Here is a 12,004-nt window from a genome sequence, read left to right as displayed (position 1 = left end):
GGATAATTTTTAACTCATGTTCTTATTGTTAAGGAGCTGACACACAAAATCCCAGGAGATAGTTCACGTTTTCCCATTCCAGATTATAGTTCAGTGAAGAGTTATTTAAAGTTCTGCTGCTCCCTCACTCCCTCCCTCCCTCTCTCTGTATCAGTAGATACATATGTATACGTGTATACATATATATACGTGTGGCTGTAGAGAGAGAAATGTCTAGAGAAATATCTATAGAGATAAAGATACATGAAACTTTACAAAATCTGCCTTTACTCCTCTCTTACAACCATATCCAACTATTCCCATATCTCCTCCCAATCCAGTCTTATTATTCCATCCTCCTTCCCCACCTCTGCTTACTCAGAAACCTCTCTGTGGTTTCTTCTCCAGAATCTTTCCCATCCACATCTCACCTTGGAAATCATGTCTCCCATACTTCTCATTACCTACAGTATTACTTGGCATTTGACTGCCAGTGTGTTCCATCTCCCCAATTAAAACGAAGTTCTTCCAGAACAAGAGTTACGTCTTACATTGCTTTGTATCTGCAGTGTGTAGCACACAGGGATACCTATGTGATATCTCATTCATCCAGAGACAAAAATAATCTCGTTGAAGCTCTCCTTTGTGAGGCAGTGAATCTCAACTACCTTATCAATCAACAAGCATATTAAAAACTCAGGCCGGGGATGTCTTTTATCTAATTGAGTAAGAATTATCCAGGGGACATGTTTATATTGATAGAACAGAGATTCTTAGATTCAAAGCCCAGAAGATTCCAGTTCAGCAGAACTGGGCTGGGGTTCTAGAATCCATATTTTGTCCCAGCTCCTCAGTGATGCCGAAACAGAGCCAGACTGTGAACCCTCACAGTAGCCTGCTGTTTGCTTGCTGTTGCCCACTCTGAGCCCCAGTCTTTTTTTTTTTTTTTTTTTTTTTTTTTTTTGCGGTACGCGGGCCTCTTACTGTGTGGCCTCTCCCATTGTGGAGCACAGGCTCTGGACGCGCAGGCTCAGCGGCCATGGCTCACGGGCCCAGCCGCTCCGCGGCATGTGGGATCTTCCCGGACCGGGGCACGAACCCACGTCCCCTGCATCGGCAGGCGGACTCCCAACCACTGCGCCACCAGGGAAGCCCTGAGCCCCAGTCTTGACTGCACTCTTCAGAAAGGGTCAGGCCATGTGAAGTTTATTTATCTATCAATATATCGTCAAGTATTCTTTAACTGCAAAAAGGCAAAAAAAGGAATAGGTTGGAAATGACTCACAAAGTAGTTATTCCTGTGGCCTGACTATAAATATATACAGTAACCTACAGGCATTACTTTGTGGAATTCTGCTAATAATTTCTAATTCCTCTTTGCTAAGAAACTCGTGAACTTTGGTCTTTGCTTCATGGTCACAGCTCTGGTGGACCCCAAGTTCCAGGCTTCATGATCACATTCTGGAATGCAGACTGTTTCTATCTCATGTCAGTCTGCACTGGATGCTGCCGTGGGGTCTTTACACGAAGTTGTGGTTTGGGAATCTGTTCAGTGTGCTGTCATTAGCAGTTGATTCCTGTGGAGATTGTTTCCTTCTCCAGTGTATTCTGCAGAATGCCAGGAGCTACTTCCTTTGTAACGTGGGAATGGCTTCTTTGAGTGTGTGTGGCCCTGCCACTCTCCCTCAGGTCTAAGTACTCTGTGTCCTGCCTCGAGTTCGTTGACCCGGGTTCTCTGACATGTTCAGTCCTCTGCCGCCTCTGTGTTCTCTGCCGCCTCTGTGTTCTCTGCCAAATTGCAGCAGAGGGAGGAGCTTTTTTTTTTTTTTAATATTTATTCATTTATTTATTTGGTTGCACTAGATCTTAGTTGCGGCTGGCGGGCTCCTTAGTTGCGGCATGCAAACTCTTAGTTGCAGCATGCATGTGGGATCTAGTTCCCCGACCAGGGATCAAACCCAGGCCCCCTGCCCTGGGAGCACAGAATCCTAACCACTGTGCCACCAGGGAAGTTCCCAAGGAGCATTTTAAGCTCCACGGATCGGTAAATAGAAAACTTTTTGGAGTAGAGCAACACTGGAAATCAGTTCCCAGCATGGCTTCCAGAACCTTCTTGGGGAACACCTTCGATCTTCCTCCTCTGTTTTGCAGGTGCTCAGGGATGTTCCTGTTTAGCCATTTTATATCCAAAGTTTCATATAGCCTTTGCAAGCAATTAAAAAAAAACTTGCAGGTATAGACGATCATTTTTTCACATTGATTTCTCAAAGTGTTCTCAGTCTTCACAACAAGTCGGTGGTATAGGTAGAGCAAAGATAACCATTCGTTTTTTGAGAGGAGCAAAATTTGAGGCCTTTTTCTCTCCCCCTCCCCAACTCCCTATGCTCAGCCCAACCCCATTGCGCTCACCTGAGCCCAGGTGTTGGGCTGCACTGTAGCACATGGAAAGGTTTTTCTCAGATGTCACCTTCCCTGTGATTTCTTCCCTTTGTGCATTTGTCATTAAAGAGATGTCCACACATTTGGAAAAGATGGCTTGCTGTCTTGCTGTAAACCACAGTCTTCCCAGTTCCGAAGATTGTCTGCCTGGTCGTAAAGTGTTTCTAATAAGATATTCATTGTGACTGCATTGTAGGAGGCAGGATAATGCAAGGCTAAACGCACAGGCTCCAGAGTCACACATCCCCTTGCTTAAAAGCTATGTCACCGGGACTTCCCTGGTGATGAAGTGGTTAGGATTGCTGTGGAGCAACTAAGCCCGGGCACCACAACTACTAAGCCTGTGCGCTAGAGCCCACGAGCCACAACTGCTGAGCCCGTGAGCCACAACTACCGAAACCTGCGTGCCTAGAGCCCGTGCTCTGCAGCAAGAGAAGCCACCGCAATGAGAAGCCTGCGCACCGCAATGAAGAGTAGCCCCCACTCACCATAACTAGAGGAAGCCCGCACGCAGCAACAAAGACCTAACGCAGCCAAAAATAAACAAAAAATAAATTTATAAATAAAAAGAAATAGGTAAAAAAATATTTTTCAAAGAAAAATAACATCATACAAGTAAGGCACTTAGAATAGTGCCTAGCAGACTATAATCTCTCTGTTATTGTTATCATTTAGTATAATTATTATTTTGGTTACAGTTGAAAGAAATGACTCTTAGGTTATGAAGTTCCTTTGCACATAATTTTGTGATTCTGATTTGCAGGTATTGTAGAGGAATGATAAGTAATTCCTTTATAAAAATCCAGGAAGAAGTAATTTTTTAAAACCTAATTCTCCATTTCACATATCCTGAATTGTTTATTTTAAAGATACATTAAGACAAGGAGACCACAGCAGCACGTACTAGAGGGCATTCTATGAAACATAAGGTGCACCAGATGTTTTGTTAAATGTGTGTTTTATTTTACCAAACATCTATCTACTTTTCCATAAAGCAGCTCAGAGAACGAGCTCCGTAGCAAACACTTCGGGAAATACGGAACCAGTCTTCCCTGCATACTCCCATTTGTTCTGAAAACATGGTATGTTACACTTACAAATGGAGGGAAGGAAGCAGCAGGGACTTTCAGAGCCAGCATGGCATCTGCAGTGAGGCAGCTTCAGTTAGCTTGTCTTTCCCCACTTCCTCCTCATGTGGAAGTCCCACCTTATTCTTCAGAACCCAGCTCAAATGTCTCCACTTCTGAGATGCTTTCTCTGGCTCCTCAAGTTAGTTGGCTCCTTCTCGAAGCTTCTGCAGCAATTTGTTTATATAGTGGTGTCATATCTTAGGTGGGAGATGGTTGAAGAGATCACATTTGCTGAAAATTGTGTCTGGTCACAATCTTTTTAGGTCACAGCTTAAGAAGCTGACCCTTTGGAGATCTGTGTACTTTGTTCCGTAAAGTTGTCACAGACTATGCTTCTTTCTCTCCGTTCTTGAAACATCATGTTTCTTCAGTTAAGTATGAGTTGAGGCAGCTGGCATGTATTTCAGGAAAAATTTTTCTTCTTAGTTACAGTGAGATCAACTGAGTAAAGGGTAGACCTCAACTCCCATCTCTAGCTCACTCTGGGGCATAGGCTGATTGTGTGGAATGGTGGGCAGAAGATTCCAGAGCATTGGAACTTTCCCAGAGCATTCCAATTCCATCAGTGTCACCAGCTGAATTCGAATGAGCCTTGAGGATGCAACTTCACCTTACTTTAATGGCTCCTGCCTCACTCCCTTACAGTTACTGTTTGTCTACCCCTCTGCCTTTCTGCCCTGAGAATGGCAACTTTTGTTTTGTTTTGTTTTTAAATAAATTATTTATTTATTTTTGGCTGCGTTGGGTCTTCGTTGCTGCGCGCGGGCTTTCTCTAGTTGCGGCGAGCGGGGGGCTACTCTTCATTGCGGTGCGTGGGCTTCTCATTGCAGTGGCTTCTCTTGTGGAGCATGGGCTCTAGGCGCCTGGGCTTCAGTAGTTGCGGCACGTGGGCTCAGCAGTTGTGGCTCGCCATCTCTAGAGTGCAGGCTCAGTAGTTGTGGCGCACGGGCTTAGTTGCTCTGCGGCATGTGGGATCTTCCCAGACCAGGGCTCGAACCCGAGTCCCCTGCATTGGCAGGCGGATTCTTAACCCCTGCACCACCAGGGAAGCCCAAGAATGGCAACTTTTGTTTCTCTGTCTGTTTCTCCTCCAGACTCCTGGGAGTTGAATGAATCAATGAATGAATGAATGGATAAGTAGCTACACATGTTCAGTAAGGATTCTTTCTCTCCCTCCTCCTCAGGGCCGCCCAATAACTCCAGTGTACACGGTGGCTCCGAACGTTCAGAGAATTCCCGCTGCCGGGATCTACGGGGCCAGTTATGTGCCATTTGCTGCTCCGACCACAGCTACGATCGCCACGCTGCAGAAGAACGCGGCGGCCGCCGTCTACAGCGGGTACGCAGGCTACATACCTCAGGCCTTCCCCGCCGCTGCTATCCAGGTGCCCATCCACGACGTCTACCAGACCTACTGAGATCCACCCACCACGACCACTGAAGGAACACTTTACTATTTATGAAGAAAGAACGTGTTGGGTTAGCACACACGAAACCCGAACGTGAAGAATGTTATCAGATACCATACTGGAATATTTTATATACATGAAGTTTTCACTAGTTTTTTTAAGACTGTTTTCAATTTAGCAGACCTGTGTTTGTACATTTCTAAGAGGCTTGCAATGGTTTGTGCCTTAAACACCATCTCTTAAAAATTTGTATGCTGTAGTACATTTGTATAGAGGTTTTCGTTTTTGTATTTTTAAGGATATATTTTCAGTATGAAGGTTATTTTCTTAACTTCTGCACTCCAGAGATTTCTATTTTGTAGTACCTTCAATAGTAAATATATCAACTATATATTAAAAAGCACACTTGAGCAGCTAGGGAACTATTTTGAAAAATATATTCAATATTTAAAGATACAAACAATAGTGCTTTAAAAATACTACATAAAACGTTATTTTAAAAGTTATACTGGAAAGTGCAATTTTGAAATGAGTGAAACCTCTATTTCTGCTGGAATTAAAAGTTGACGGGTGTTACTATGTGTTATCCACGACGGTTCTGTTTTTTAAACACTCGACCTCTCCTTAAGCCAACATTGAAAGACTTGTCACACTTCTGAGTCCAAACACTGGAAAGCTCTCTCACCTGCCACCATCACCCTGGGTCCCTGTTCCTTCTCCAAGTGCCTTTGCTCTTAGATAGGTTCTCTCTCCACCCACTAGCCACCCTGTCCCCCTGTTCCCAGACCCACCTTCGTGTTCGGCAAGTCTAGGACAAATGCATTACTCTGACAGAGAAAACATTGATGACTTTTATACTTCTTTTTGTTGGGATTTTTTGTTATGGGTTTTTGGTTTTTTGGGGGCGTTTGGTTTGGTTGGGAGGTATTTTCAATAGCAGAGTATGTGTAAGCACAAGATTTTAATAGTTTGCATAAGACATCTTTGCATAGCTATTTAATTGTCCAATATACAACTTTCATTCCTTTCCTAATGCTTTTATGTTATTATATTTGTTTTGAAGTATAAGTTTGTAGAGACAGAGAATGTTATTGTAGACAAGACCCTGAAAGACTCTTGTCGGCAGATATGCTTCTAGTTGCCTTACCATGTTTCATGCGAAATGTCTGTGGTTGTCACGGTGTTGGAAATACTGTTTCTTGAACAGGGCCTCCCTCCGTTGCCATGCAGGTGGCAGGTGAACTGAATTGGGGCATGCACAGCCAGGAGGAGGAGGAGAGACCTGCAGGAGTAACAGATAGTTTGTAAATATCTCCTAATCCTTGTTTTTAGCTGTTTTATGTTGCAGAAGTTCATGGTACCTAGTTGAATGCAAAGTGAAACCATTTTATTTCAATGTTATTGAACAGTTTTGTTTTCGTAGGAAGTAAATGTATCGTTGCAGTGTTTTGTGCCTGGTTAAAGGCCTTTGTTTAGCAGAGTGAATGTAAAATACAGTAAACTGTTAAGATTGTCATCTACTTTAGGAAATACACCAACTTGGAATTTTTCTTTTTAAAGGTTCTATCAAGGAAGTGAGGTGTGCAGTAGATGGCACGGCCACAGTTGTGTTTTTATGTCATATTGGAGATTCCATCAAACCTTCTACTCACTGAATTTTGCTGATGGCTGCATTCTTAGTGTGGATTAATAATAGGATAGTGCCCTTAGCAAACGTTATTAGTTTTGTTTTACATTTTAAATTAAGAGATTCCCAAATGCCCTCTTCTCCCTCATCTTAGGGTGGGTTGAATTTTTTATATATAAGCAATATTTATTTAACTATTCTATAAAATTATTGAGTGCCTGCGAAGGCCTTTAAACATTCCTAACCTTCCTTTCCATCGTTCTTAAATGACATAAAGTAATTGTGCAATGTTCCTGATTCTGTACCCAGCAAACTGCATCCAAACTCAAATCTGTTGTTATGAGTAATCCAACACAATGCAGTCTGGATTAGATCCCCATCCTTTGACTTTATATGAAAGAAGTACTCTCCTACTCTCCTTCCAGTGAAGGATTCATTATCACAGAGGTTCACTGGATGAGACTGACCCAGGGGTCTTACTGTATTTTACATGTGCCTGTAAATTATTTGCAAAAAAGAAAAAGGAAAAAAATGGTGTCTTAACATGGCAACTACCAAACTACCTTAAAAATAAACGTTGCTGACATAGCCCGTTAAGTATCAGTGAGCCTCCTACCTACCTATGGTCTGTCTGTTCCTGTTGTTTGAAAAACATTTCACATATGTACACTACTGAGGTAAGTTTGTAACTTGAAATGTGAACTTTTTTTAGGGTTAAGAACAAACTATATAAATGTTTAAAAAAAACCCAAACTTTCGAGTTCTCTGTTTTCAAACATGCTAGCAGTTTAGTTGTTATCTTTAGTTGCATTGTATTTGAAAAGCTTTTAAGTTTATTTAGATCTTGCTTCATTTACAATACATTCTTAGGATGTATGTAGTAAATAAAGCTTTCTTTAAAGCAAGTTCAAGACCTTATTTTAAATTGTGTTTTTCTTTATACACATTTTTTTTCCTAACAAAATTAGAATAACCCTTACAGCATAGAAGGAACTGACTAATTCATTATTTTCAGCTGGAGAAAATCATACCTTTGATTTGGAATTACTAATGAAGATGAGGCACATAGTAAAAATTGTAAATTATCAGTGTCTTCAAACTTGTGCCCAGGTGGTAGGAAGTTGAGCAGTCATTACTACTCAGCATCTGGATTAGAATGGGATGTGGCAAAGCCTGTCACTGTTCTGGGCACTGGTTTGTTTATGATCCCAAGAGCTTTACACTCAGAAATCTACATGGAGGCAGTTGATGTGACCTTGAGTTGTTTGGTGGTCTCATGAAAGTGCTGGGGTAACCTAATGTTGGTCACCGCATTGGAAACCAAAGCCCTCTGTTTCACCTTTTTCACAGCACCCAGCAAGATTAGCAGGGTACTGCCTTTTTCTCTAGAGATCATCACTAACTTCAGGTAGGATCCATCGGCAAAGCCAATCAAATGATTCAAGGGAAACTGGTAGGTTGTCAATGGAATTACTTCTAAAAACCGCCCCACGTGGCTTTGCCGTTGATTAAGAATTTTACCTTCTTAGTCTTGAGCAGCCTGGGTCCTGGCCTCCCGACCCACATTTCTTAGAATTCTAACTTCCTGCTTCCTCTTAAAAGGAAAAAGCCTCTTTCAGAGGCAGAAGAGGCCAGGGAACTTCCCAAGATGACAGATCGTTAGCCAGTATTTTCAGGGGGAACAAGATCTGCTGACTCCTTCTTGTTCTAGGAGAAGAGTACAGATGCTTTTCAAGTTGCAGAATCAGAGTTTGATTGCTCTTGTCAGAAAAAGAATTAACAGTCTTACAAAATGCATATTACACCTCTACTAGATGCTGCCCTGCCCGGCTTTGTTCTAGGAGCTGCGGTGACTACAGCATCAACAAAACCAACAAAACCTTGCACACATAGAGCTTACATTCCAGTGGGAGAACACGGACAAAATAAGCAGGTCAATAGTGTGTTGGGTGGGGATAAAAGCTTTGCTTGGGTGATTCATTAGGCTTTTGGCTTCCATTGCCACGGGACCTCACAAGAACTCAGTGAAGTACGCAGAGCAGATATGTGACTGACCAAGGTCCCACAGCTGGTAGGAACCAGGGCAGGAATCTGTGCTCAGACTCCAAGTCCCAGATACTTTCGAACAGCAAACACACTGACCCTGGACGTGGACAGATGCGGTAGTGCCAACAACCAACTTCACGGTCAACAAAAAGAAAAGGAAAGCTTTTCTCCAAGTGTAGTTTCTTTTCTGTTGTTTGGCTTTTAGTGTGTTTTCAAATGCAGCCTCTTTCCTTGGGGGGATGGGAACTGAAGGAAGAATGGCTGAAATGCCTCCTTTCAGCCTGGAAGACATAGCACTAGGTGAGCTGCTAAAATTGTCTGGTAGATTTAAGGAATTCGATCTACAGCGCCGTATCGAGGATTATGGAGAGGGCTAAACAACTATTGTTAAGAAGTCAACTATACCCTTCTGCTTCTTCACTAGGATAGATGCCCCAATTTGTTTTAATTCCAAAAATATCTGTCAAGACAACGTGCATAAGCACTTATTTAGTTGGAAGTCAAAACAGCTAGAAAACAAAGTTCTAATTTTTCTTTTCTCATGAAGGGTAATCCTATGGACAGTCCAACATTTTATTGGGTGCTGTGACATGGCCTACACTGTGCTGGGTATATTTTGTTAACTATAATTGATTCTACTGGCTTGCCAGGCCCTGTTTTAAGGGCATTAGGGTAGTTGACCATTTTCAAGAGATGTATATAGTATATTACATGATATTGGGTTGGCCATAAAGTTCATTCAGGGTTTTCCATAAGATGGTATAGAAAACGCGAACGAACTTTTTGGCCAGCCCAATATTATAAAGTCTTTTGGGCAACCTTTATATCAAAGTTGGGTTTTTTAAAAAAACGAAATGTGACATTTTGGCATTGTTATTTTGATGAAATCACATTTGGCACAATGACCCTAAAAAAAAATTATATCTTCATCTTAAAAAAAAATTACTGATAGGATAACAGATGTATTCACTTTATCCTTGCCCAACCAGTTCCTTGACACACTCTCCATCTCTTTGACCATCCAAGGTCAAGGACAGGAGTAGGTTTAAATACAGAATGAAACTCAGGAGATGAGTTTTGCTTCAATTCCAAGTTCTAAGCTATCAGATTGGATACAGCCTTTCTTCTCTTTCGCATTAGTTTTCCCTCTCTAGGTGCCCAGTATTCCTCTGTTTCTTAACTCCTCACACCAAAATGTAATTGTCTAAATACTTGTCAAGCACTGTGGCCTGGTAGAACAGGCTGGGCTTGCAGTTGGGATGCCTAGGGGCTGAACCTCCAGCTTTGCTCTTTACCAGCTGTGTGACCTTGGAAAAGACGCCTTGCCTCTCTGAGCACCAGTTTCTTAATTGGTAAAACAGAGATAATTATCCTGACCTCATCAGGTTATTGGGAAAATCAGATGAGTTAATGAATCTTTAAAAAGCCTGGTATGTCAAAGACAAAGTTATTTCCTTTCTCTTCCTCTTTTTAAACTGTAGTGTGAATGCGTCCCCACTGTATTAACTCATTTAAGCCTTTCCATTTGGCACCTTTTTATGCTCTTGTTCACCCATTTTTTTCAATAAACATTTGTTGAATTCCAGCTATGTGCCAGAACAGTATGAGGCACTGGAGAGACAATGATCAACAAAATCGACCCTCTCTGCCCTCCAGAAACTCCCGGGCGTGATAAGGCAGTGTTGCAAGGGCTATGAAATGGGAGGCGCACCCAGGCCTGGGCAAGGGGTTAAGAAGACTTTGGGGAGGAAGTGGCATCTAAGCAAAGAAGGACGGGATGAGTAGGAGGAAGGGCAGATGAGCAGGGAGAAGAGGGAACAGGAAATGCCCAGGCCCAGAAGAAAAAGCGTGGTATAGTCAAGTACCTGAAAGAAGTTCAGTGTGGCAACCTCAAAAAAGGAGGAGAAAGGGTGTGGAGTGGGGAAACACAACCTTTGTTCCCTCCAACACTAAACATGATTGATAGGCCCATATTAACTGGAAGGAAGAGATTTGGCCTGCATAACAAGGAAGTAGGAAGAACCCTAAATCATGCCAATTTAGGACTTTGAGTTTCTTTTAGAAAATGGGGGTGCCCCACATTTACCTAAACTGAGAGGCTGAGGGCTTGTCTAGCAATCAACAGTATGACGCATCTGAGCACTCCCCTAGCAGGCAACTGCCTCTCTCCGGCCTTCCTGGCCCCAGGTGATGCCCACCAACACTGATCTTTCCATGGGAGAGTTTGTAGGGGCAGCCAAGGCTCTTAGGGTTCCCACCCCTTCCTTCTTTAGATCCAGGTTCCACCTTCTGGGGACTTCCATCCTTCCTCTCTGGAGTCTTACAGCAGATAACAAGCATCGGCCAAGCTGTCCCCACTCTCCCTCGCCACAGGAATGCGGCCTTCTCAGCAAAGGTGATGGAGGCCCGTAGTCCTCCAGATGACTGTGAGGGTAGACGAGGGTCCCACGTAAAACCTCCAGACACGCACTGGCTTCCTCAACAGGGTTATATATCCTGTGACTCCATTCCACACAGTTATACCCACAATCAAAAGCAACACCAAACCTTGCATTTGCAAGAAATATGACCTTTCCTGAGCTAATTTTTAGCCACCCTTCTTTCTTGGCTTGTTCTACTTTGTTTGGCAAAAATCTTTAATGATTAACCAAACACGAGGCTTAAATAGGCCTTAGTCATTCTGAGGCAGGTAAGACAAGTTGCTGGAGCCCAATTGTTTCTGAGATGACCTTGCTGGGGGCGCTGGGTCAAGACATTTTGAGCTCATGGTACCATGATAACATTGGGTCATGCCAGTTGCATTCTGCTGGGATTTTTCCTCTCCTTTCTCAAGACTTTTATTCCAAACTGTGGTGGCACCAGGGAATGGTATTTCTGTCAGCTTCACCCCCACCCCAATTCAAATATGGCCACCGACACTTTCTCAGTCATACAAAGTCCTATACAAACTCAGCTTCCCAACGGGCACCTAATCTCCCCTTTCCATATAAGATGCTCTCCTAAGAGGAGAAATTCTGGAAATGCAACTGATTCTAAATGTGCTTGAGCATGTATAGAAAGAAGCATTCTGAACATGAGACAATAGCAAAAATTACCTATTTAGCATAATTTCCTAACCCCTAAGTACAAATATCTAAACCATCGAGTGCCCAGTCAAAGCCTGCCCTCTGTGAGTATTTCTCTTTCTTGTTTGTCATTTTCCTTGTGTTTGGGAATAATGTTAAAGCCTTAGAGGGTGATCACTCAGCCGGAGAGAAAAGGAATTGTTGACAGTAACTTACTCTATGTCAAGTAGTTTACATGGATTTTAAAAAACTTTTTATTAAAAAATAACATAGATGCAGAATTATGCACATATCATATATACAGCTTGA

The 12,004-nt window shown here is 42.6% G+C and overlaps 1 protein-coding gene across 2 annotated transcripts in view; it reads left to right on the top strand.

Annotated features, from left to right (window-relative positions):
* Positions 1 to 7,492, top strand: part of RBM47 (RNA binding motif protein 47) — a 162,721-nt gene extending 155,229 nt beyond the window's left edge. For both annotated transcript variants that reach the window (XM_070045530.1, XM_070045529.1), the window contains exon 7: positions 4,733 to 7,492. In XM_070045530.1, the coding sequence (XP_069901631.1) occupies positions 4,733 to 4,966 (234 nt within the window). In that variant the 3' untranslated portion in view covers positions 4,967 to 7,492. The remainder of the gene's footprint in view (positions 1 to 4,732) is intronic.
* The last annotated feature ends 4,512 nt before the right edge of the window (positions 7,493 to 12,004 follow it).

The sequence above is a fragment of the Globicephala melas genome, chromosome 5 (assembly GCF_963455315.2).
Source record: "Globicephala melas chromosome 5, mGloMel1.2, whole genome shotgun sequence".
NCBI lineage: Eukaryota > Metazoa > Chordata > Mammalia > Artiodactyla > Delphinidae > Globicephala > Globicephala melas.
This window is presented reverse-complemented; position numbering and strand designations above follow the sequence as displayed.